The 25,671-nt window shown below is 48.9% G+C and overlaps 1 protein-coding gene and 1 pseudogene across 13 annotated transcripts in view; one reads left to right on the forward strand and one right to left on the reverse strand.

The window, feature by feature from the left end:
* Positions 1–25,671, forward strand: part of MINK1 (misshapen like kinase 1) — a 67,104-nt gene that overhangs the window by 23,475 nt on the left and 17,958 nt on the right. For all 13 annotated transcript variants that reach the window (XM_063717960.1, XM_063717961.1, XM_063717964.1 and 10 more), the window contains exon 2: positions 23,922–23,987. In XM_063717960.1, the coding sequence (XP_063574030.1) occupies positions 23,922–23,987 (66 nt within the window). The remainder of the gene's footprint in view (positions 1–23,921; positions 23,988–25,671) is intronic.
* Positions 2,670–3,322, reverse strand: LOC103892762 (V-type proton ATPase 16 kDa proteolipid subunit c-like; annotated as a pseudogene).

The raw sequence follows: 25,671 nt of genomic DNA on the forward strand, positions 1-25,671 counted from the left end.
TTATTTTTAAATTTCTGACTGTGATGGTGTTTATTTTTTCCTTTTCCCTTTCCCCACTTCCCCGGCTCAGCATCAGAAAGGGACCATCTGTCCGTTGCCTTGCTGTGGCCATTTTAGAACCAGCGCAAGGCTGCTTGAATCTGGTCCCCTCTTCTCCCTCACTCCCTCCCCCACCGCCTGGCTTTCTCTACTCTGCACTGCCTGCTTTCATCCAGCTCCCTCCAGGTGTCAGCTGCCACCTCCTATAGGCCTCCATCTGTGAAGACCTCCAGGCTGGGTCCAGCCACCAGGCCAGGGCCCCTGTCTGAGGCAGCCAGATCTGTGGGGAACCTAGACAAGGAGGCAGCAAAATTAGCCTGTGAGAGGAGGAGGGGAATAAATTCCAGTCTCCTTGCTCCAGGCAGCGCCCCTCTGCTCTGACTGGTTTCTGATGAGAATGGTATCTGTATCCATGTATGTGTCATGTCCTGACTTGTTTCTGCCTCTGCATGTACCTGCCAGTCAGTGTGTGTGCACGCTTGTGTCTCACACATCCCTCTGGCATAGAGATCCATGAGTGATTTATAAACTGCCCTTCCTCCCATCACATAAATATTTTTCCTGGTTTCTTCGCCTTCCTTCTACTTCTAGAACTGGCCTGATTTCCTCCCCTCCTGTGCTTCATTCCCATAAAAACACTTCAAAACACAGGTAGCCATCCATAAACAGAGGACAAGTACTTCACGTTGTGGATTCAGAATAAAAAGATCTGGTTGAGTTCCACAGCGTGAGAGGCAGGGTTAGCAGAGTGGAGAGTCTGTTTCAGAGAGTAAGAAAAGCTGAGAAAAGGAGTTTTTTTGAAGTCTTCATTAAAAAGAGTCCAGGCTGGGCGCGGTGGCTCCCGCCTATAGTCCCAGCACTTTGGGAGGCCCAGGCGGGCAGATCACTTGAGGTCAGCAATTCAAGACCAGCCTGGCCAACATGGTGAAACCCTGTGTCTACTAAAAATACAAAAAATTAGCCAGGCATGGTGGCGGGTGCCTATAGTCCCAGCTATTATTATACTTAGGAAGCTGAGGCAGGAGAATCTCTTGAACCTAGAAGGGGTGGTTGCAGTGAGCTGAGATTGTGCCACCACACTCCTGTCTTAAAAAAAAAAAAAAAAGGCCAGGCATGGTGGCTCACACCTGTAATCCCAGCACTTTGGGAGGCCGAGGCGGGTGGATCATGAGGTCAGGAGATCAAGACCATCCTGGCTAACACGGTGAAACCCAGTCTCTACTAAAAATACAAAAAATTAGCCGGGCGTGGTGGCGGGCGCCTGTAGTCCCAGCTACTCAGGAGGCTGAGGCAGGAGAATGGCGTGAACCTTGGAGGCGGAGCTTGCAGTGAGCTGAGATTGTGGCACTGCACTCCAGCCTGGGCGACAGAGCGAGACTCCATCTCAAAAAAAAAAAAAAAAAAAAAAGCCAGGCGCAGCGGCTCATGCCTGTAATCCCAGCACTTTGGGAGGCCGAGGCGGGCGGATCATGAGGTCAGAAGATTGAGACAGCGGTGAAACCCCGTATCTACTAAAAATACAAAAAATTAGCCGAGTGTGGTGGCAGATGCCTGTAGTCCCAGCTACTCGGGAGGCTGAGGCAGGAGAATGGCGTGAACCCGGGAGGCGGATGTTGCAGTGAGCCGAGATCACGCCACTGCACTCCAGCCTGGGTGACAGAGCAAGACTCCATCTCAAAAAAAAAAAAGAAACCCCGTCTCTACTAAAAATACAAAAAAATCAGCTGGATGTGGTGGCAGGCACCTGTAATCCCAGCTACTCAGGAGGCTGAGGCAGGAGAATCACTTGAACCTGGGAGATGGAAGTTGCAGTGAGCTGAGATCGCGCCACTGCACTCCAGCCTGGGTGACAAAAGCGAGACTCTATCTCAAAAAAAAAAAAAAAAAAAAGTCCAGTTGATGATGGTATGTCATGGACAGTAGGAAATTGATGAGGGTATCAGCCTGCCTTCTCTCTTCCTTTCATTTGCTCAGTGGAGAGATGCTGGTGGCCCCTTCTCCTTCTCTCGCCATAGGAACATTTAATCTGTCTCATGCTTTGGCTTTGGGCCTGCCGTTCACCCCAAGCACCTTGGGGTATAAGTGGGGATGATGCTGCCTACCTGCTTCCTAGTTGGCTCTGGGGTAAATGGAGACTTCTTCAGGCCTGGGAGGCCACTTCCCGTTGAGAAAGGCAAGCATCTCACGCTCTACTTACCCTCTGGGTCCTTGGGGGGCTGTGTCCAGTATCTCTGCTTGGGTAGGAAGGAGGTGATCTTATCAGACTTTTCCTGCCACTTCCCTGTCTCCAGCTCACACACCCACTCCCATTTTCTCTCTCTTACATACTCACACTCTCTCTCTTTTTTTTTTTTTTTTTTTTCCTCCCCCGACATCTGAGAACTTTATCAGACACAGCTGCCGCACAGGGCCTGGCAGCACGGGCTGGAGAGGGTGGTTCCATCCAAGGAGGCTCCGCAATGGGAACCTCCATGACGTGACAGATAGGTGGGAGACGAGGGCTGCTCCACAGGGATATGGACAGGCCAAATCCTTATAAATATCCAGTGAAGAGAAAATGACAACTCTAATTCATCCTTATACATAGAGCACTCAAGGAAGACAGGTGGGGCATCCAGGGGCCTGAGTCCTCACTGGTCGGGGACCTGGATGGGTGATGAGTAGGTTCAGATGCCCACGGCATGGGGCGGGAGGGGGAAGGCCTGGCCAACAGACGATGAACACAAGGACACTGTACACTTGGAAGACCAACTACTGAGGGCCAGCGGCCCGGCACATGCGTGTCGGGCTGTTTGTTCCGGAATGAGGAGGGGTGGTCTTTACACCATATTCTGTGACTGGTGGGTTTTGAGAGGGGCTGCTTTGTGGAGAAGATGAGCACCTTGGCAAAGATGAGGATCAGTATCATGCCTACAAATAGTCAGGGCTGCTGGGCAGTGCCACCCTTGCCAGTGTCCCCCACGATGACGATGGCAAAGCCGGCTGCCAGGCCACTCGGGCCAGCCCCCAGCTGGAGGAAACTGCTATAGAGACTGTTCTCATAATCCAGGGAGTTGGCAGGGGGGACAGCCGCCACTGGGCCATAGATGGTGATGATACCAGCCATGACCACTGGGATGATGGACTTCATGATCAGCTCTGGCCACATGACTGACATGGCTACGATGCCGGTGCCATTCCTGGCCATGCCACAGGCAGCACCCAGGCCACTGGAGACCATGGTGGCCATAGCACCCGAGATCGTGAAAACCAAAGCATACTCGGGGCTGTTGTTGGACATGTCTGTGAGTGGGGAGGGGGACAAGGATGGGCATGGCAGAGGGTGAGTGCAAAGACAGTGGATTAGTGGCAGCAAAGATTTTTTTTTTTTTTTTTTTGAGACGGAGTGTCACTCGGTAGCCCAGGCTGGAGTGCTGTGGTGTGATCTTGGCGCACTTCAACCTCTGCCTCCAGGGCTCAAGCCATTCTCATGCCTCAGCCTCCCGAGTAGCTGAAACTACAGGCACGCACCACCATGCCCGGCTAATTTTTTGTATTTTTGGTAGAGACAGGGTTTCACCATGTTGCCCCGTATGGTCTTGAACTCCTGAGCTCAGGCAATCCACCAGCCTTGGCATCCCAAAGTGCTGGGATTACAGGCGTGAGCCACTGCGCCCAGCCAAGATGCTCTTTCTTACACACACATACCCTCCTATTTCTTTTCTTATGCACACACACAGACACACATACACAGCCTTTAGCTACTCCTGTCTAATTGAAGGATGCCTAAGACACCACCCTTCTGTCAGAATACTTGCCCCTACTTCCATATCTCTGCCAGTACTGTATCCTTGTGGAACTTAAATTGTTGGAGAAACCCCATCTGTCCCTTGTCTCTCAGGCCCTTATCCCTTCTCCTGTGGTAGCTTCAGAATATCTCCTACAGATGGGGTTTAGGGTTAGTAATCTGGTGGTCCTGGGGCTAAGGGATAGGTTTTAAAGCTCCATTTGCACAGCAGTCACTATTTTAACACTTAGATTGTTGGTGTTTGGGGGTGTCTTTAAGGAAGCTAATGAATTTATGGGAGGCTAAATACCCCCTCCCCCACTGGGTATAGCCACTGCCTTTGCCCCCCTCTTCCTCTCTGTGTGGGCCTTCTGGATTACAGGAAGACCTCAGGAAAACAGGCCTATTGTTTTCATCTGGGAGGGGGCAGGGCCTCCCAGGCCAGCTCAGGCTCACTGTCCTTTGAACTGGTACCCGATAAACAGAGGCTCCAAGACCCTGGCAGCCTTGCTCTTCCAAGGCAAGGGAGTTATTTGGCTTGAGACTTTATTCTGTTCTGCCAGCTCTTGTTGGTTCCCTCTTTATTTTTTTTTTAATTTAAATTTAATTTTTTTTTTTTTTTTTGAGACAAGGTCTTGCTCTGTCACCCAGGCTGGAGTGCAATGGCGCAGTCTCGGCTCACTGCAACCTCCGCCTCGTAGTCTCAAATGATTCTCATGCCTCGCCCTCCTGAGTAGCTGGGATTACAGGCATGCACTACCATGCCCGGCTAATTTTTGTATTTGTAATAGAGATGGGGTTTCACCATGTTGGCCAGACTTGGTTCCCTCTTTAGACCACAAGTTCCCATTCTCTTTCCCTAGTGTCCTCTGAAATTCTCTTCTCCCCCTTCCCCATCTGTTTTTCTCTATCACAGGTTTCTCTGAGTCTTTCTGGCCCCTGTATAGTCAGTCCTGGTATGGTTAGTAACAGGAGGAAGCCTGCCTTTTTGGAAGTACAAGGAGCTAGGAAAGGAGGGGTCTCTCCCAGATTAGAGAGGTCTTCTCCCCTAGCCTCACAGCTAGCTGACTCTGCCTTGTCCTCCCAATACCCGGGATTCCCACCGGCCCCTCCCGACACCAGGCACCCAGGGCAGCCCCACCTCCTGCCCTGTTTCCTGTCAGGGGTAGGATGGCACCTTGCCTGGGTCTGGGAACGGCACTGGCTCTAGCAGCAGGACCTGCCGGGACATATCTGAGTGAATAATCGTTGCTGGGCTCGAAGCACAGGAGAGACCAGTCCTTCCTTGTCTCCACTGGGCTGTTTAGTGCTTCTTTCCCAAGGACTTCCATCCCTTCCCCAGGCTTTATGGTTCCAGTTCTTCTACCATTCTGGAAGCTCCCTAGAATCTCCTGGAATGTTTAATGGACCTTTCCAGCACCGAAATTCAAGAATTATAAGACTCATCGGTCAGCAGAAAAGTGAGGATACCTTTTCCTAACCTACCTGCTTCCCCTGCAGTTTCCTCACAACCTTACTCTTTATATTTTAGCATATGTGACTCCTCAGGATGTTCATTCTCTTCTCTCTCTGTTGGTGTCTGAGCACCCAGAAGGTAGAGCCAGGGTGCTTATAAATCAGGAGCATTATTTGACAGGCATTTAAGAAAGACACTGGCTATGTAATCCCAGCACTTTGGGAGGCTGAGGCGGGTGGATCACGTGAGGTCAGGAGTTCGAGACCAGCCTGACCAACATGGCGAAACCCTGTCTCTACTAAAAATACAAAAATTAGCCGGGTGTGGTTGCACACGCCTGTAATCCCAGCTACCTGAGAGGCTGAGGCAGGAGAATGGCTTGAACCTGGGAGGTGGAGGTTGCAGTGAGCAGAGATTTTGTCATTGCACTCCAGCCTGGGTGACAAGAGCGAAACTCCATCTCAAAAAAAAAAAAAAAATGCTGGCTAATATTGATAATAACAGTTTGCATTTGCTAAAGTACTTAAAAAAACCTTTACTCCTCAAAGGGTTTCATCTACATGCAAAGCCAACACCACAGGAATTGCTTTCCCCATTTGGAGCGGGGTACAAAGGGAAGGGGCATGTTGTTAGAGGAGCTATTGTTAGTGGAATGAGGACTGGCAGCCAGAGTTCTCATCTGCCAGCTCCAGGCCACTTCCAAGAAATGTGACCCCAAGCCTCTGGTGCTTGCCTCCTTTTGCTCATTCAGTCATCCACCCCTTTCATCCTGGATTCCACCATGACTCCAGGCCTCTCCTGCATTTCTAGATTTCCACATGCTGATTGTGAGGGACTGACGGGGGTTTCTCCTTCTCTCCTTTTCCTTGCCCCACAGCCTTGGCTCACGCTTCCTAGGCTCTGAGCTTCAGTTCGTGTCCCAGCCTCCCAACCAGACAGTGTTCTGGAAACAGTTTATGCATAAACTCTTGCATTTTCTCTTGGGAAATAATCAAACCCTTTGTTTCTAATCTACTCTCAGTCTGTCCTACTACTACATTAAAATGCCTTTGGTTTTGGGGAAAGGAAAGGAAAATGTCTGTTGATGCTGGGCCCCAGGCAGCACTGTGAGAGCGGGAACGGGCTCACATTTGCCCCTAGTTTTCCCTCCAGGTAGGAGCTGTGGGAGGAGTCCAGGGAGCCCCTTGAGGGTCAGCAGAGCAAAGAAGCAAGGGCTCAAGGCTGGTGTATGCCTGGTTCTCCCCTGGTCAGTTCTAGGGAGCAGAGACCGTGGTGCAGGTGGAAGGACCACGGTGCTGTGTCCCATAACTGTACAGCACCAGTGCGCGCCATGTGCTGGGGAGATGCCGAAGCCTTAGGCAGCACCTTCGGGAAGCTTTTGAAGCTGGGGAAACTAATACACTTGAAATAGTTAAAGGGGGATTTAAGGCAGAGGAACAGAGTCTGAGGGGACAGCTCGTGCCCTCCCCTTGCCTGCCTCAGGCCACCAGCTTTGTGCCTCTTCTCTCCCTCCAGCCCTTATTCCTCAGCTTCTTCTGAAAAGCTTTCCTTGAGCAAACCCAGCTCTGCCTTGCTCTGTCTGGCGTTGAATCATTAAATCAGCGAGGATTTGGTGACCTCGTATATACTCAGAAACATACCTGGAGCTGTGAGGGGAGCAGGAGCAAACCACAGGCAGCTCCCTAGTGAGGCGAGTGCAGTGTCACGAGGATGTGCTGCTCGGGGCCAGCCTGGTGGGACCAGTGCCTTGCATTGTATGCGGAGCTGCGAGAGAGGAGACATCTACCAAGAGTTTCTGCGTTAACATCACTGTTGGCTCTTCATAGCTGAAAAAAGCAATATGTGTAATTATACATCGTAAACAACGCAGGGCACAGTGCCAGGTGACATCTATTTCGACCCACATGAGGCGCTCTGTCTGTTATCCCAGAGCCCCACCCTTCAATAATTGAGTCCAACACTTGTATAATATCTTCCCGAGCCTCTCCATCAACCAAAGATTTTTTTTAATTTATTTTTTTGAGTTGGAGTCTCACTCTGTTGCCCAAGCTGGATTGCAGTGGCACGATCTCAGCTCACTGTAACCTCCGCCTCCTGGGTTCAAGCGATTCTCCTGCCCCAGCCTCCCTAGTAGCTGGGATTCCAGGCGCCCGCCACCACGCCCAGACACTTTCTATATTTTTAGTAGAGACAGAGTTTCACCATGTTGGCCAGGCTGGTCTTGAACTCCTGACCTCAGGTAATCCACTCACCTCAGCCTCCCAAAGTGCTGGGATTACAGGGTGAGCCAACGTGCCCGGCCCACATTTTAGTATATGTAAAATGTGAGGAGATAAGACATGCTTAGTAATAGAAGCTCTAGTGAATGAGAGAAAGCAGCAACAGACTGTTACCCCACATGCGCACTATGCGACAATAGTCGTTTTGTGTATGTTATAGATTCAGAGCTGTACAGATAAAGTACTGCTGTTTTCATTGAGGCACCCATCTCAGTGTGAGGCTGCCTAATTCTCATTCTATGTATACCCAAGTACCACCTAGAAATGGCTCCTGCCCTTAAGGAGCTTCTGTTCTACTTGTGGAGATGAGGCTTAGTCCTGTGAAAGGTTTAATAGATGTTGTTGTCTGGCTTGTTGGGTTGGAAGGAATCTGCTCTAGCTAAGTCAAATAAAGGAATAGATGCAGCAGAGACTCGAGCCGGCTATATGCATTCAAACCCTGGCTCTGCCACTGAAATAGCTGTTTGACCTTGGCAAGTTATTTACCTTGCCTGAGCCTGCTTCCTCCTCTGTAAAGTGAGAATAATAATAATATCTACCTCATGGAGTTAGGTGAGGATTAAATTAGTTGATATGTGGGCCAGGCGCGGTGGCTCACGCCTGTAATCCCAGCACTTTGGGAGGCCGAGACGGGTGGATCACCTGAGGTCAGGAGTTCAAGACCAGCCAGGCCAACATGGCGAAACCCTGTCTCTACTAAAAATACAAAAATTAGCCTGGCATGGTGGTGGGCACCTGTAATCCTAGCTACTGGGAGGCTGAGGCAGGAGAACTGCTTGAATCCAGGAGGTGGAGGTTGCAGTGAGCCAAGATCACGCTACTGCACTCCATCCTGGGTGACAGAGTGAGAATCTGTCTCAAAAAAAAAAATTAGTTGGTATGTGTAAAACACTTAGCACAGTGCCAGGCTGTCAATATTATTTTTTATTTAAAGTCAAGACCCTTCTTGGAAGGGCGTGTGGCTCATGCCTATAATTCTAGCACTTTGGGTGTCTGAGGCAGCAGGATTGCTTGAGCCCAGGAGTTCAATACCAGCCTGGGCAACATAGTGAGACCCCATCTCTACAAAAAAGGTTTTAAAAAGTAGCTGGGCATGATGGTGCATGCCCATGGTTCCAGCTACTCAGGAAGCTGAGGTGGGAGGACTGCTTGAACTCAAGAGGTTGAAGCTGCAGTGAACTGTGATTGCACCACTGCACTCCCACCTGGGCAACATTGCAAGACCCTGCCTCACAAAACAAAAACCAAAAAAATGTCCTTCTCACTTCACATGCCAAGGGAAAAGAAAAGAGAAAAGAAAAAGAATCTTGTTCGAACCTGGGCACCTGAATGGCAGCCCAGACAGTTCCTTGGAACTGGAACCACAGGGTGGTTCTGGGTTAATGGTAACAGCGGAGGATAGCTAGAGTCAGCTGGTCACTCTCCCGCTTCTGTCTCCCCCTGCAGCTCCCATACCCTCTCCTTCCGTGTCTGCTGTGCTCTCTGTGTACAGTCTGGCCGCTCTGCCCACTCATGGCCTCTGCTTTCCTTTACCTGAGATAATAATGGGCTCTCCAGCCTTGACTCTCCATGCACTCTCTGGCATCTTCCCTTTTATTTGAAATGGCTGAAGGGGAAGTTTGCCTTAGGTTACCTTTTTTCCTTCAATCTTGGACTGGCTCCCTGGGGTCAGGAACTCATTTCTTAAACTGTTGCTGGGGCTAGAAATGGGAGGAAATGGTTGAAAACCCGGTCCTTTAGGCAACAGGAGCTATGACCAGGCAAAGCACACTGCAGGCCTCGAGGTGAAATTTTTAGGTCAAATCTTGGCTCCACTGCTTCCTAGCTGTGTGTAATCCTGGGCAAGTGTTTAATTGTTGTAAACTTTTTCACCTGTGAAATGAGTATAACAATAGTACCCACTTGTCATGTGAGATTATACTTCTAAAGTGCTCAGCAGTACCAGGAACAAATAAAATGCTCAAAAATTGCTAGCTGTCTCATTATTATTATTATTTTTGAAACAGAGTCTCGCTCTGTCGCCCAAGCTGGAGTGCGGTGGCGCAATCTCGGCTCACTGCAACCTTCACCTCCCGGGTTCAAGAGATTCTCCTGCCTCAGCCTCCCAAGTAGCTGCATTACATGTGTGTGCCACCACGCCCAGCTAATTTTTGTATTTTTAGTAGAGATGGGGTTTCACCATGTTGGTCAGGCTGCTCTCAAACTCCTGACCTCAAATGATCCGCCTGCCTCGGCCTCCCAAAGTGCTGGGATTATAGGAGTGAGCCACCTTGCCTGGCCTAGCTGTGTCATTATTAAAGGGCTATGGGGGCCAGGTGTGGTGGCTCATGCCTGTAATCCTAGCACTTTGGGAGGCGGAGGGTGGATCACCTGAGGTCGGGTGTTTGAGACCAGCCTGACCAACATGGAGAAACCCCGTCTCTACTAAAAATACAAAATTAGGCAGGCGCGGTGGCGCATGCCTATAATCCCAGCTACTTGGGAGGCTGAGGCAGGAGAATCGCTTGAACCTGGGAGGCGGAGGTTGCAGTGAGCCGAAATCACACCCTTGCACTCCAGCCTGGGCAACAAGAGCAAAACTCCGTCTCAAAAAGAATAAATAAATAATTAATTAAATAAAATAAAGGGCTATGGGGGCCGGGCCTGGTGGCTCGTGCCTGTAATCCCAGTACTTTGGGAGGCCGCGGTGGAGTGGGTCACCTGAGGTTAGGAGTTCAAGACCAGCCTGGCCAACATGGTGAAACCCCATCTCTACTAAAAATACAAAAATTAGCCAGGCATGGTGGTGGGTGCCTGTAATCCCAGCTACTCGGGAGGCTGAGGCAGGAGAATCTCTTGAACCCGGGAGGTAGAGGTTGCAGTGAGCCGAGATCGCACCATTGAACTCCAGCCTAGGCGACAAGAGTGAGATTCCATCTCAAAAAAAAAAAAGACCTATGGGGAGAGTGGACAATGACAGTGATCTCTGAGATGGCTGATATGGGCAAGCTCCTAAACTGGTGAATATCAGGGCCGGAAGGATGGGGCAGATTACAGCATTCATTGTTCAGAGGAAGGTACTGGAAAGGCGGTTAGACCACCGCAGCTTGAATATGTCTTCTTCCAAAGAACCTTTTCCTGGCTCCCCAGCCTCGGTCAGGTGTGCTCTCTTGGCACCCTGCACTTCTCAGCACATAAGACAGACCAGAGCTCTTTCCACGACCCAAACCTTCCTTCCTCCTTTTCGGTCCAAGAGACACACTTGGCAGCAGCAGGAGGAGTGTCACTCCATACGTTTTTATTTTTATCTTTACTTTTTTATCTTTTCTGTTTTACATGAGATGTATATTTAAATAACCAGACACTGGACTAGAGGGGGAAAGTTTCAAGGATTTTTTTTTTCTTCCCCTGTTTCTCATAAGGACAAATTTGCCTATGTGGGACAGCTACATAGAATAAAATGATGAAATTGTGATCTATTAAAAAAACATTAAAATAGGCTAGGCATGGTAGCTCACACCTGTAATCTCAGTACTTTGGAAGACTGAGGCAGGAGGATCGCTTGAGCCCAGAAGTTCGAGACCAGCCTGATCAACACAGGGAGACCCGTCTCTACCAAAAAAAAAAAAAAAAAAAAAAAAAGCCAGTATCCAGGCAGAGTGGTGTGTGTGCTTGTAGTCCCAGTTACCTGGTAGGCTAGGGCAGGAGGATCACTTGAGTCCAGGAGTTCGAGGCTACAGTGAGCTATGATTGTGCCACTGCACTCCAGCCTAGGTGACAGAGTGAGACCCTGTCTCAAAAAAGAAACAATACATGGATTTGTGTCATCTGAGATGCAATGAAAGAAAACAAAGACATACCACAGCTATAATTACACAATTAATTGTAGAGGTTATTAATGTGTGCCTCTCTCCTCAGAACGTAAACACCAGTAAGGTAGGGACTGCTTCAGTTACTCACTGTTCTATTCCCTAGCCTAGCACAGTTTCTGGCACACGATAGGAAGGAATAAATAGTCGTTAGGTTGGCAGCCTCATGGAGTGTGGACCTGAGCATTTGGAATCATAGAGTTAGAAAGTTTTTGGGCCAGGCGTGGTGGCTCACGCCTGTAATCCCAGCACTTTGGGAGGCCAAGGCGGATGGATCACGAGGTCAGGAGATCAAGACCATCCTGGCCAACATGGTGAAACCCCATCTCTACTAAAAATACAAAAAATTAGCTGGGCGTGGTGGGGTGTGCCTGTAGTCCCAGCTACTCGGGAGGCTGAAGCAGGAGAATCACTTGAACTAGGAAGTTGGAGGTTGCAGGTAGCCGAGATCACGCAACTGAACTCCAGCCTGGTGGCGGAGTGAGACTCCGTCTCAAAATAAAAAAAAAAAAGAAAGTTTTCTATCTTACTGAAAGGGAACTTAGAGAAGTTAAGTGGTCCTTAGACACACAGCCTGTTGGCAGCAGAGCCAAGAATAAGAAACCAAATTCTGAGCAACATAGTGAGACCCTGATTCTACCAAAAAAAAAAAAAAAAAAGTAGCCAGGCATGATGGCACATGCCTGTAGTCCCAGCTACTTGGGAGGCTGAAGTAGGATTGCTTAAGCACAGCAGTCTGAGACTGCAGTGAGCCATGATTCTGGCACTGCACTCCAGCCTGGGTGACAGAGCAACACTGCATCTCAATTAAAAGACAAAAAACTAGATCGGGCGCGGTGGCTCACGCCTGGAATCCCAGCACTTTGGGAGGCCGAGGCGGGCAGATCACGAGGTCAGGAGATTGAGACCATCCTGGCCAACATGGTGAAACCCCATCTCTACTAAAAATACAGAAAATTCTCCGGGCATGGTGGCGGGCGCCTGTAGTCCCAGCTGCTCCGGAGGCTGAGGTGGGAGAATGGCGTGAACCCAGGAGGCAGAGCTTGCAGTGAGCCGAGACCGTGCCATTTGCACTCCAGCCTGGGTGACAGAGCGAGACTCCGTCTCAAAAAAAATAATAATAATAAATAATGATAATAATAAACTGCACACTATAGTGGGTGCTCTTAGGATGGGTGTTTTTGTTTGTTTGTTTTTTAGCCAGGGTCTTGCTCTGTCATCCAGGCTGGAGTGAAGTGGCATGACCACAGGTCACTGTAGGCTCATCCTCCTGGGCTCAAGTGATCCTCCTATCTCAGTCTCCTGAGTGTCTCATACCTGTAATCTCAGGGTTACAGGTATGAGCCACCATGCCCTGCCTCTTAGGATTTTAAAAAATGCGTTAAAAAAAAATAGGTTACACAGTCAGGTACAATGGCTCACGATTGTAATCCTAACACCTTGAGAGGCTGAGGCAGGAGGATCACTTGAGCCCAGGAGTTTGAGACCAGCCTGGGCAACATAGTGAGACCCAGCTCTAAAAAAGAATAATAATTAAAATTTTTAAAAATTGGGCCAGGTACAGTGGCTCATGCCTATAATCCCAGCACTTTGGGGGGCTAAGGTGGGTGGATCACCTGAGGTTAGGAGTTTAAGGCCAGCCTGGCCAACATAGCGAAACCCCATCTTTACTAAAATTACAAAAATTAGCCAGGTATGGTGGTCACAGCTACTTGCGGGGCTGGTAGTCACAGCTACTGGTGAGGCTGAGGCAGGAGAATTGCTTGAACCTGGAAGGCAGAGGTGGCAGTGAGCCAAGATGGCGCCATTGCACTCCAGCCTGGGTGACAGAGTGAGACTGTCTCCAAAAAAGAAAAAAAAAAGTAATTGATACATAATTATACATATTGATGGAATACAGGTGATCTTTTGATACATGCATACTATGTATAATGATTAAATCAGCATAATTTGGACATCCATTACCTCAAACATTTATTTTGTTGAGAACATTCCATATCTTCTCTTCTAGCTCTTTTTTTTTTTTTTTTTAATATTTTTAGACAGAGTCTTGCTCTGTTGCTCAGGCTGGAATGCAATGGCCTGATCTCGGCTCACTGCAACCTCCACCTTCCAGGTTCTAGTGATTCTTTTCCCCAGCCTCCTGACTAGCTGGGACTACAGGCATGCACCACCACGCCCAGCTAATTTTTGTATTTTTAGTAGAGATGGGGTTTCACCCAATTGGCCAGGCTGGTCTCAAACTCCTGACTTCAGGTGATCCACCCTCCTCGACCTCCCAAAGTGCTGGGATTACAGGTGTGAGCCACCACGCCCAACCCTCTTCTAGCTCTTTTTAAATTGATCATAAAGTATTGATAACTGTGGTTACCCTACTGTGCTGTCAAACACTAGAACCTTCTAGTGTTTCTTCTATCCACCTGTATTTCTGAATCCATTAACCAGCCTCTCTTCATCCCCCTGCCCTTCACAGCTTCTGGCAACCCCCGTTCTACTCTCCACCTCCTTGAGACCAGCTCTTTCTAGTCCCCACATATGAGAGGGTCCATGTGATGTTTGTCTTTCTGTGCTTGGTGTATTTCACTTAACATAATATCCTCTGGGCTCATCCACGTTGCTGCAAGTGGACAGATTTCAGTACTTTCTATGGCTGAATAATATTTGATTGTATAGATATGCAATATTTTATGTATGCATTTATTTAGGTTAATGCTATATCTTGGCTATTATAACCAGTGCTACAATAAATATAGGAGTGTAGATGTCTCTTCCATGTACTGATTTCTTCTCTCGTTTTTTTTCTTTTTTTTTGAGACAGGATCTCACTCTGTTCCAGGTTGGAGTGCAGTGGCATGATCATGGCTTACTGCATGCAGCCTCAACCTCCCAGGCTCAAGCAGTCCTCCCACCTCAGCCTCCTAAGTAGCTGGAAGCAGAGGTGCACACTGCCACACCTGGCTATTTATTTATTTATTTATTTATTTATTTATTTATTTATTTATTTTTTGAGACGGGAGTCTCACTCTGTTGCCCAGGCTGGAGTGCAGTGGCGCGATCTCGGCCCACTGCAAGCTCTGCCTCCCGGGTTCACGCCATTCTCCTGCCCCAGTCTCCCAAGTAGCTGGGACTACAGGCACCCGCCACCACGCCTGGCTAATTTTTTTTCATTTTTAGTAGAGACGGGGTTTCATCATGTTAGCCAGGATGGTCTCGATCTCCTGACCTCATGATCCGCCTGCCTTGGCCTCCCAAAGTGCTGGGATTACAGGCGTGAGCCACCGTGCCCGGCCTAATTTTTTTATTGTTAAATTTTTATTTATTTATTTATTTATTTATTTATTTTTGAGACAGGGTTTCACTCCTATCGCCCAGGCTGCAGTGCAATGGCACAATCTCGGCTTACTGTAACTTCTGCCTCCCAGGGTCAAGCAATTCTGCCTCAGCCTCCCTAGTAATTGGGACTACAGGTGCATACCACCACGTCCAGCTAATTTTTTGTACTTTTTGTAGAGACAGGGTCTCGCCATGTTGCTCAGGATGGTCTCTAACTCCTGGGCTCAAGTGATCCTCCTGCCTCAGCCTCCCAAAGTGCTCACATTACAGGCGTGGGCCACTGTACCTGACGATTTTTTCTCTTTTGGATATATACCCAGCAGTGGTATTACCTGATTTTATGATAGTTCTATTTTCAGTGTTTTGAGGAACCTGCTTACTGTTGTCCATAGAGGGTGTACTAATTTAGATTCCCACCAAAAGTGTATAAGAGTTCCCCTTTCTCCATATCCTTGGCAGCATCTCTTTTTTTTTTTTGTCTTTTAAAAATTATTTTATTTTTATTTATTCATTTTTATTATTTTATTTATTTATTTATTTATTTATTTATTTATTTATTTATTTTTGAGACAGAGTCTCAGTTTGTTGCCCAGGCTGGAGTGCAGTGGCGCAATTTTTTTTCTTTCTTTTTTTTTGAGATGGAGTCTTGCTGTGTCGCCCAGGCTGGAGTGCAGTGGCGTGAACTCAGCTCACTGCAGGCTCCACCTCCAGGGTTCATGCCATTCTCCTGCCTCAGCCTCCCAAGTAGCTGGGACTACAGGCACCCGCCATCACGCCCGGCTAACTTTTTTTTTTTGTATTTTGTAGTAGAGATGGGGTTTCATCATGTTAGCCAGGATGATCTTGATCTCCTGACCTCATGATCCACCTGCCTCGGCCTCCCAAAGTGCTGGGATTACAGGCGTGAGCCACTGCGCCCAGCCAATTTTTTTTTTTTTTTTTTTTTGAGACTGTTTTATTTTTTGTGGAGGAGTGGTTTCACTATGTTGCCCAGGCATGTCTTGAACTCCTGGGCTCAAGTGATCCTCCCACCTCAGCCTCCCAAAGTGTTGGGATTACAGTTGCAGGTGTGAGCCACTATGCCCAGCCGTTTTGTCTTTTGATAATAACCCTTTAAATGGGGTGAGATGCTATCTCATTGGGTTTTGATTTGCATTTCTCCTATTATTAGTGATATTGAAGGATTATTATTTTTAATAACAGCTTTATTGAAATATAATTTACATACCATAAAATTTACCCTTTTAAAATATTTTAGGCCAGGTGTGGTGGCTCATGCCTGTAATGCCAGCGCTTTGGGAGGCCAAGGCGGGAGGATCACTTGAACTCAGGAGTTCAAGACCAGCTTGGGCAACATAGTGAAACCCCATCTCTACAAAAAAATGTAAAAATTAGCCAGGTGTGGTGGTGTGCACCTGTAGTCCCAGCTACTTGGGAGTTTGAGGCAGGAGGATTGCTTGAGCTCAGGAGACGGAGGTTGCAGTGAGCTGAGATCACACCACTGCACTCCAGCCTCAGCAACAAAGTGAGACCCTGTCTCAAAAAACTAACAAAAATTAAAATATTTTAAAGTGGTTTTTGGTATACTCACAGATTTATGCAGCCATCTTCACTATCTAATTTCAGAACCTTTTCATTATCCCCAAATGAAACCCCGTATGCATTAGCAGTCATTACCCATTTTCTCCTTCCTCCCAGCCCCTGGCAACCACTAATCTACTTTTCATCTCTTTAGATTTGCATATTCTGGACATTACACATAAATGTAGCCACATAGTATGTGGCCTTTTGTGACTAGCTTCTTGCATTAAGCATAATGTCTTCAAGGTTCATCCATGTTGCAACATCTAGCAGTAGTTTATTCCCTTTTTTTTGTTCGTTTGTTTTATTTTTATTTTTTATTTTTTATTTAGAGGCAGTGTCTCACTCACTCTGTCACCCAGGCTCGGGTGCAGTGGTGCTATCATAGGTTACTACTGCCTTCAGCTCCTGGGCTCAAGGGATCCTTCCATCTCAGCGTCCCATGTAGCTGGGACTACAGGTACATGCCACCATGCCTCACTAATTTTTTAAATTTTTTGTAGAGATGTGGTCTTATTATCTTGCCAAGGTTGGTCTCAAACCTGCCAAGCAGTCTCAAAGCACTTGACCTCAAGTGATCCTCCCGCCTCTGCCTCCCAAAGCACTGGGGTTATAGACATGAGCCACCATACCTGGTCTTCATTTCTTTTTATTGCCAATATCATTCTATTATATAGATATACCACATTTATCTGTTTATCAGTTGATGGATATTTGGGTGGTTTCTACTTTTTGGTTATTAATAATCCTCCTGTGGGCATCCATCTACATATTTTTGTGTGGAAATATGTTCTCAATTTTCTTGAGTATCTACCTAGAAGTGGAATGGCTGGGTGATATGATAACTCATTGTTTAACATTTGAGGAACTGCCAAACTGTTTTCCAAAGTGGCTGGACCATTTTACATTCCCAGCAGCAGTGTATGACAATTTCAGTTTATCCATGCCCTCAGCAACACTTTTGACTGTCCATCCTTTTCTAGATGGGGTAGGGAGGTGATCTCACTCTGTTGCCCAGGCTGAAGTACAGTGGCATGATCATAGCTCACTGCAGCCTCGAACTCCTGGACTTATAGGATCCTCCTGCCTCAGCCTCCTGAGGGAAATACAAATCAAAACCACAGTGAGATACCACTTCACACCTACTAGGATGGCTCCAATCAAAAGGATGGACAGGCTGGGTACAGTGGCTCACTCCTGTAATCCCGCACTTTGGGAGGCCGAGGTGGGCGGATCACTTGAGGTCAGGAGTTTGAGACTGGCCTGGACAACATGGTGAAATCCTGTCTCTACTAAAATACAAAAAATTAGCCAAGTGTGGTGGCGGTCAGCTGTAATCCCAGCTATTCAGGAGACTGAGGCAAGAGAATCACTTGAACCCAGGAGGTGGAGGTTGCAGTGAGCTGAGATTGCACCACTGCACTCTAGCCTGAGCAACAGAATGAGATCAAGTCTTAAAAAAAAAAAAAAAAAAGGATGGACAGAGTCAGGCGTGGTGCCTCACCCCTGTAATCCCAGCAGTTTGGGAGGCCAAGGCAGGTGGATCTCTTTAGCTCAGGATTCAAGACCAGCCTGGGCGACACAGTGAAACCCCGTCTCCATAAAAAGTACAAAAATTGGCTGAGCACAGTGGCTCACGCCTGTAATCCCAGCACTTTGGGAGGCCGAGGTGGGTGGATCACGAGGTCAGGAGTTTGAGACCAGTTTGACCAACATGGTAAAACCCCGTCTCTACTAAAAATACAAAAAAATTAGCCAGGTTTGGTGGTGTGCGCCTGTAATCCCAGCTACTCAGGAGGCTGAAGCAGGAGAATCGCTTGAACCCAGGAGGCGAAGGTTGCAGTGAGCTGAGATCGTGCCACTGCACTCCAGTCTGGGTGACTGAGACTCTGTCTCAGAAACAAAAGAAAAATCAACTCCTCAGACATCCACCCTTTTTGGCTTCTTCCCCTCCATAATGAGGAACGATCTTCCCTATTTTGAAAACCCTATTGTCTGACTTTGCTGCCAGCTCTAGCTGTCATCTGATTTTCCCCCTTCCTCTCAAGGTTAGACTTCTCCAGAAAGGGTGCTGCCCTCATTTCCTCAGCACAGCCCTGTCTCCTCCAGCCCCCGCTGTCTGCCCTCTGCTCACACAGCGGCAGTTCCCAGTGGCTTCCGAGCTGCTGAGGTCAGTGGGATTTTTTTCAGTGCCCTCTGGCTGCTCTGCCGCATTCGAGGCCATCACTCCCCTTATCCCCCTGCAGCCTCCATGACCATCTCTTCTTCTGGCGTCTGTTCTGCTGCTCTCACGTGTTGCCCGTGGCCATCCACACTCTCCCTGGATAATTTGTTTGTATCTCCAACTCTGACACTCACGAATGTCTGTAAATTGTATTTACAGATCCTTGTTTCTAACTGCACAATACAATGTACCTGTGTATCCTTAACATCCCCGATTCAACATTGAAACCCAGACCACTCTCCCACAGCACAGCATGGCAATAGAATGTACATGTGTATCCTTTAACATCCCCAGCTCAACATTCAAACCCAGACTGCTCTCCCACAACACAGCATGGTCTTCGCCACTCTTTTTTCTTTTCTTTTTTTTTGAGAAGGAGTCTCACTCTTTCACCCAGGCTGGAGTGCAGTGGCGCGATCTCGGCTCACTGCAACCTCTGCCTCCTGAGTTCAAGCAATTCTCCTGCCTTAGCCTCCCGAGTAGCTGGGTTTACAGGTGCCTACCGCCATACCCAGCTGATTTTTGTATTTTTTAGTAGAGACGGGGCTTCACAACGTTGGCCAGGCTGGTCTCAAACTCCTGACCTCAAGTGATCCAGCCTCCTCAGCTTCCCAAAGTGCTGGGATTACAGGCATGAGCCATCACGCCCAACCCTAAAGTGGACTTTTTACACAATCCAACCCCCTCTTAGCTTGTGGGAGGGGAATGAGGCCTCAAACAGTTAGACACATGACTAGTGCCAGAGTTGAAAACCCCTCTCCCATGCTCTTTCCGCCACACCAAGCAGCATTTCAGCGGCTTTCGTGCTTTCGGCTGCTGTTATGATATATAATCGTAGACTGCCACATTTTCATATTTGAGTACTTGGCCAATCTATAAAATAGTAAGGTTTTATATTTCTCATATATTGGTGAGCTCCCTTTTGTGTCTAATTCGGGAGTTATTACATAGTTTGTGCTCAGGAAATATGTAATGGATGAATGAAATGGGATACGATTGCCTTATAGCTTTTCCCTGCTTAGGGCTTAGCCCAGTGCAGGGCAAATGGAGGCGCTCACTCAAAAGATACTTAGTGGTTGGATAATAATGGGGCATCCTTAAATATCAGGCTGAGGTGTTGGGACTCTCTAAGCATTGGGGAACCCCGCTGCCAGTTCTGGGCAAAAGAGTAAAATCAGGAAAGCGCCATTTTGGAAGAGTTAAATCAGTGGCAGCAGAAGGAAGACATGGGGGAGGCTAGAGTTCAGGAGGGAGGACATGAGGGATTGGTCTGAGGTGGTGGACAAGCCAAGCACATGTTGAAGGGAGAAAGGACAGGGTGGCTGCGATACAGGAAAGGGAGGAGGAGGAGGAAGAGGATTAGGCAGAGGCTGGACTGTGGTGGGAAAGCAGTGCTGCTATTGAAACATGGAGCATCTGGGTGGGGAGGGGGTGAGAGACTACAACCAGAGTGCCGCATGCGGGACCTCAGCTTGCTTCTCTGAATCACCCTTTCCAGTAGGAGTTTTCAGGAAACCAACTTGAAACCCATTAAATGTCGATACCTGAACCCAGGGTGTCTGACCTCAAATATTCCTTCAACCCTCAGTGCCACCCAAACACAGGTGAAGGAGACAGATTGGGAGTCAAGGTTACAAAATTAAAATGTACTTGAAGTGATTTGACTTGATGGTGACAGATCATTATGGCTTTAACAGGCCCACGGTATTTTCCCTCTTAGATTAGGAGTGTTCAGAAAATTATGACCCTAGGTCCTTTTTCCTGTCTCCCTCCATCTCAGAAAGAGCTACAGTTTGATTTAAGAAAGGACTTCGCAGCAGTCAGTTCAGAGGCTCCGGAATGGATGAGTTCTTCTGTTGGGCAGCTCTGTAGGGAACTCTATGGTCTTCGAGCCTCTAATCTAGAACTGAAGACGGATGAGATGACTTTTTTCAGGTTCCTTCCAGCTCTCAGGGTCAGAAAGACCTCTCGTTAGTCCCTTGCACTGCAGTGACAACACCTCTCTTTCCTGTGGATCCTGCTGTGATTTACATCTATTAAATGTTGTTTCAGCTGTGCATGCTGGGTCATGCCTATAATATTAATGTGTTGGGAGGCTGGGGTGGGAGGATTGCTTGAGCCCAGGAGTTCAGGGCTACAGTGAGCTGTGATCATGCCACTGCACTCCCGTCTGGGCAACAGAGCAAGATCTGACTCTCAAAAAACAAAAATTAGGCCGGGCGCAGTGGTTCACACCTGTAATCCCAACACCTTGGGAGGCTGAGGTGGGTGGATCACCTGAGGTCAAGAGTTTGAGACCAGTCTGACCAACAGGGTGAAACCACGTCTCTACTAAAAATACAAAATTAGCTGGGCGTGGTGGCACACACCTGTAGTCCCAGCTACTCGGGAGGCTGAGGCAGGAGAATCATTTGAACCCAGGAGGTGGAGGTTGCGGTGAGCCAAGATCATGCCATTGCACTCCAGCCTGGGCAACAAGAGAAAAATTCCATTTCAAAAAAAATGAATAAATTTGTTAAGTTTTTTTTTTTTCCCCGAAGACAGAGTCTTGCTCTGTCACTTAGGTTGGAGTGCAGTGGTGTGATCTCGGCTCACTGCAACCTCCACCTCCTGGGTTAAGCGATTCTCCTGCCTCAGCCTCCTGAGTAGCTGTGAATATAGGTGCCCGCCCAGCTAATTTTTTTTTTTTTTTTTTTTTTTTTTTTTTTGAGACGGAGTCTGGCTCTGTCGCCCAGGCTGGAGTGCAGTGGCGCGATCTCGGCTCACTGCAAGCTCCGCCTCCCGGGTTCACACCATTCTCCTGCCTCAGCCTCCCGAGTAGCTGGGACTACAGGCGCCCGCCACTACGCTGGGCTAATTTTTTGTATTTTTAGTAGAGACAGGGTTTCACCGTGTTAGCCAGGATGGTCTTGATCTCCTGACCTCATGATCCACCTGCCTCGGCCTCCCAAAGTGCTGGGATTACAGGCGTGAGCCACCGCACCCGGCCAGTTTTTTGTATTTTTAGTAGAGACGGGGTTTCACCGTGTTAGCCAGGATGGTCTCGATCCCCTGATCTCTTGATCTGCCCGCCTCAGCCTCCCAAAGTGCTGGGATTACAGGTGTGAGCCACCGCGCCCGGCCAAGATTTTTTTTTTTCCCGTAACTTTAGCTGAAGCCAAATAATTGAATGTAGACCCACAAAGTTCTTGGTCTGGTCAGCCCAGTCCCCTTCAGAGCACAGAGAAGGAACCCCTTTCAGCTCTGTCAATACTTCCTCCCGAGCAGGCTGGGCTGTTTTCTCAGGCTGCTGCACGCCAGGCCTCAGCGAGGTGCTAGACATTATCTGGTGAGCAAGGAGAGCTCAGTCCCTTTCTCCAGTGAATAAGACAAGTAAATGTAGAGTCACAATGCCTCGTGGTACATGCTCTGATGGGGCACGCACAGGGTGCCAGGGGCACATCTCCGCTCTCCAGCTCCTCTTTGAGAAAATGGAAAAAGTGCACAGTGAGGACATTTTTTAAAAGCCTTGGGCTGGTGTCCCTCTGGTCTTCAACACGCACAAGTCGTCTTCCTTGGGCTTATTACTTCAGTGGATGAAGTGCTTTTATTGGCATGGATGTGGGGTTTTTTGGTTATGGGATTTTTTTTTTCTCCCAGAAACCCTATATTAGCTTTCAGAATCAGGGAGAAAGGAGTTTTAGATTATATGCTTTTAGGATTATCAGCACAGAGGCCACGTGTTGCCTGGAGAGTTTATTCCCAAGTGCCATCCTCACTTTCTGCCTCTGCTCGGTCCTCATAGCGGTGGGGAGGGGCCTGCCCTATGAAACACCAGAACTGTCAGAACTGCCGGCTCTGAGGCAGGCATGGTGGCTTACACCTGTAATCCCAGTACTTTGGGAGGCCAAGGCAGGAGGACTGCTTGAACTCAGAAGTTTGAGAACAGCCTTGGCAACATAGTGACACCCCGTCTCTACTAAAAATAAAAAAAATTAGCCAGGAGTGGTGATGCATGCCTGTGGTCCCAGCTGTTCAGGAGGCTGAGGTGGGAGGATTGCTTGAGCCCAGGAGACTGAGGCTGCAGTGAGCTATGATTGTACCACTGCATCCAGCCTGGGTGACAGAGTGAGACCCAGTCTCAAAAGAAAAAAAAAAAAAAAAAAAAGAGCCATCATTCTGCAGGAGGTGCAGGAGTGCACACAGTACTGGGCTGTATCTCTCTTCAGCTTGCAGCTCCACCTCCCAACTTCTTTCTCTCAAAAAAAAAAAGAAAAAAAGATTCTGCCAGGAGGGTGTGGGTGGCCTCCCGACCGCAGCTGTGTTGCTGAGGCCAGGCCTGCCTGCTCTTGGCCCAGGAGGAGGACGAGCCTCTTTAGAGGCTTTGTTCGAGCCCTTCGGGCCCTCTCCTCCTGGCACTGCTTGGCTCAGAAAAGTAGGAACAGAAAGTTCTCCCTTCTCAGAGGCCCTTTCTCATCATCACCTGCTGACTCCCTCCCTCCAGGTCCTTTTGCCCCCAGTTGCCTCAAACCCTGGCCTGGAAGCCCTCAGTCTCAGGGGGACTGGGAAGAGGGAAGGACAAAAGGATGGTGGCCCTGAAATTCCTGCTCCCTGCTAGCTTTCCTCATCCCTGCTTTTAAGAAGTAAGATAATAATAATGGTCATTAACTTTTATTGGGCACACGCTCTGGTGCCAGGAACCATCTGAAGCATTTGATGGGCATTTCTTCACTTAAAATGTGAGTACCAACCCCAGAGGAAGGTACTCGGGCACCCTTATTTTGCAGATGAGGGTACAGACGCAGTTTCTTGGTGGATTTGAAATCAGGAACATGTCTTTGAAAAGCCGTCTGGGCTCTGACTTCCACGTTCTCTCACTTCTATTTTTTTTCTTTCTTTTTTTTTTTTTTTTTTTTTGAGACAGAGTCTCGCTCTGTCACCCAGGCTGGAGTGCAGTGGCGCAATCTTGGCTCACTGCAACCTCCACCTACCAGGTTCACGCCATTCTCCTGCCTCAGCCTCCCGAGTAGCTGGGACTACAGGTGCCCGCCACCATGCCCAGCTAATTTTTTGTATTTTTAGTAGAGATGGGGTTTCACCGTGTTAGCCAGGATGGTCTTGATCTCCTGACCTCGTGATCCACCCGCCTCGGCCTCCCAAAGTGCTGGGATTACAGGCATGAGCCACCGCACCCGGCCACTCACTTCTTCCAACTTTTCCCATAGAACATTCACTCTGAACCAATCTAGGAAAAGGGCAGCCAGCCACCAGGGTTCCTGCCACCTGTCCTCCTGATATGCTGGTCTTCACTCCCATATCTTGACTGGATACCACTTTACCCCCACCTAGCTCTGTAATCCTTTTCTAAAGTCCTGACACAGTATTCTTCTGTCTCCCTCCTGTCTCCTGCCCCTAGGACCCTGCTGGGATCTTTGAGCTTGTGGAGGTGGTCGGCAATGGAACCTATGGACAGGTGTACAAGGTGAGACGAATGGTGTGGAAGTATGACCTCCACATCTGCAGGGCACTCTTGGGAGGAGTGGAAGGAAGTAGGTTCCTGGTCTGCAGGTCTGAGGGGGGCTATGGGAGATGCCAGAGGCTGGGGCCCTGGAAAGGTAGAGTCAGGGAGAGGAAAGAGCACCCAGAAGGAGGTAGTGTTGATGCCTCTCTCTACCTGAGTGTAGAGCCAGTCCCGGACATGGTGGGAACAGGCCAGCAGCCAGGCAGGGTGGCCTGCAGCAGTGAGAGCAGGCGGAAGGGCATACGGCCTTGTGTGTCAGAACTCTTCTGGGATTCAGAGAGAGCTAAGGCCAGAGGTGTGGGTTTGGCCTCTCCCCGGACCACAGAGAGACCCAGGACTTTGAGGTAGTGGGACCTAATGGGTGACCTTCTGCAGAGGGGAAGTGGCCTCTGCTCCCACAGCTGGCCTGCTGGAGCCACAGCTGGAGCCAGAGCTCAGGCTTTCTGCTTTTGAGCTGCTTCTGTCCCTGACAGAAGTGGCATGTTCTCAGCCACCGATGGTAGGTTTTAGGTTGGCCAGCTCAGCCCTCTCATGTGGCCTGACCACTGCTCACACTTGGATAGGGGGAGCTGCTCCAGCGGGGAATGAGGTGGCCTGACCACTGCTCACATTTGGATGGTGGGAGCTGCTGCAGCAGGGAGTGAGGATGCTCAGGGTGAATGCTGCCTCTGACTGGAGCCCCCTGGGGCCCATGGCATTTTCATCTCCAAACAGAGTGTGTGATACTGTCGCAAGTCTCCTCTGCATCTCTAGCCCCGTGTTTCCTGTGTCACTGAGACCACCTGCCTTTCTCTTACAATCCTTCTCTTGCAAACTTTGGGGAAACAGGCACCCCACCCGCAATCTCTTGCCTTGTCGTTGCCATGGGAATAGTGGTGCCGTGTGCTCCTGCGTCTCTGGGCTTGGGGTCTTGACTGGCTGAGGATAAAAATTACCCATGGGCTGGCAAAGCCAGTCCATCCCCATGAGGGGCCACCTTCCCCCATCCTGCTCCTCCCCAGGAAGCCTTTGGGCTTTCCTCTCCAAGCGTTAGATGCTCCCACTAGGAATTTCAGAAGGATGTTGGGGGAGGAGGGCAATGGCTGGGACACACTCAAGAAGAGGAAGTTTCTTCCCACTAGGACTGGTGACAGGAGCATTAGCACATGTCGGCTGGCCCGTCTGTGTTTCTCTGAGTTCCCTAAAATCTCAGCTCTGTCTCTGTTCTTTCCCTATCGACAAGAATAAAAAGCTTTGTGGGTGAAGTTGATTCTGGGAGAGGCCTGCTGTCCAGAGTTGGTGAGTCAGGAAAGCAGCATTTTGTCTTGCTTAGGAGAAGAGGGTGAGGCAAAGCCCCTTCCTCCCTAGCCTCCTCCTCCTATTCCCTCCATCCTCCATTAGGTTGGAGAAGTATCTTTCACGGCCTGCTCTAACTTTCAGACTGTAGAAAGTCCAAGCCAGAGAGGCTGGAACAGAACATAAATGTTTCTCCCTCATCTGTCGTGAGTTTCTATGGGAGGAGCCCCTTCGCCTTTATCGAGCCTGTAACTTGGAAGTCCACTGTAGGTGGTTTCTCTGTTGGCCATGATGGCTCGGGAGCGCCTCCCTCTGTCCACTCCCACGAACAGCACATTCACTGAGGTGTGTAGCCACAATGAGGGATACT

Source organism: Pongo abelii, chromosome 19, assembly GCF_028885655.2.
Source record: "Pongo abelii isolate AG06213 chromosome 19, NHGRI_mPonAbe1-v2.0_pri, whole genome shotgun sequence".
In the NCBI taxonomy this organism is placed as follows: Eukaryota; Metazoa; Chordata; class Mammalia; order Primates; family Hominidae; genus Pongo; species Pongo abelii.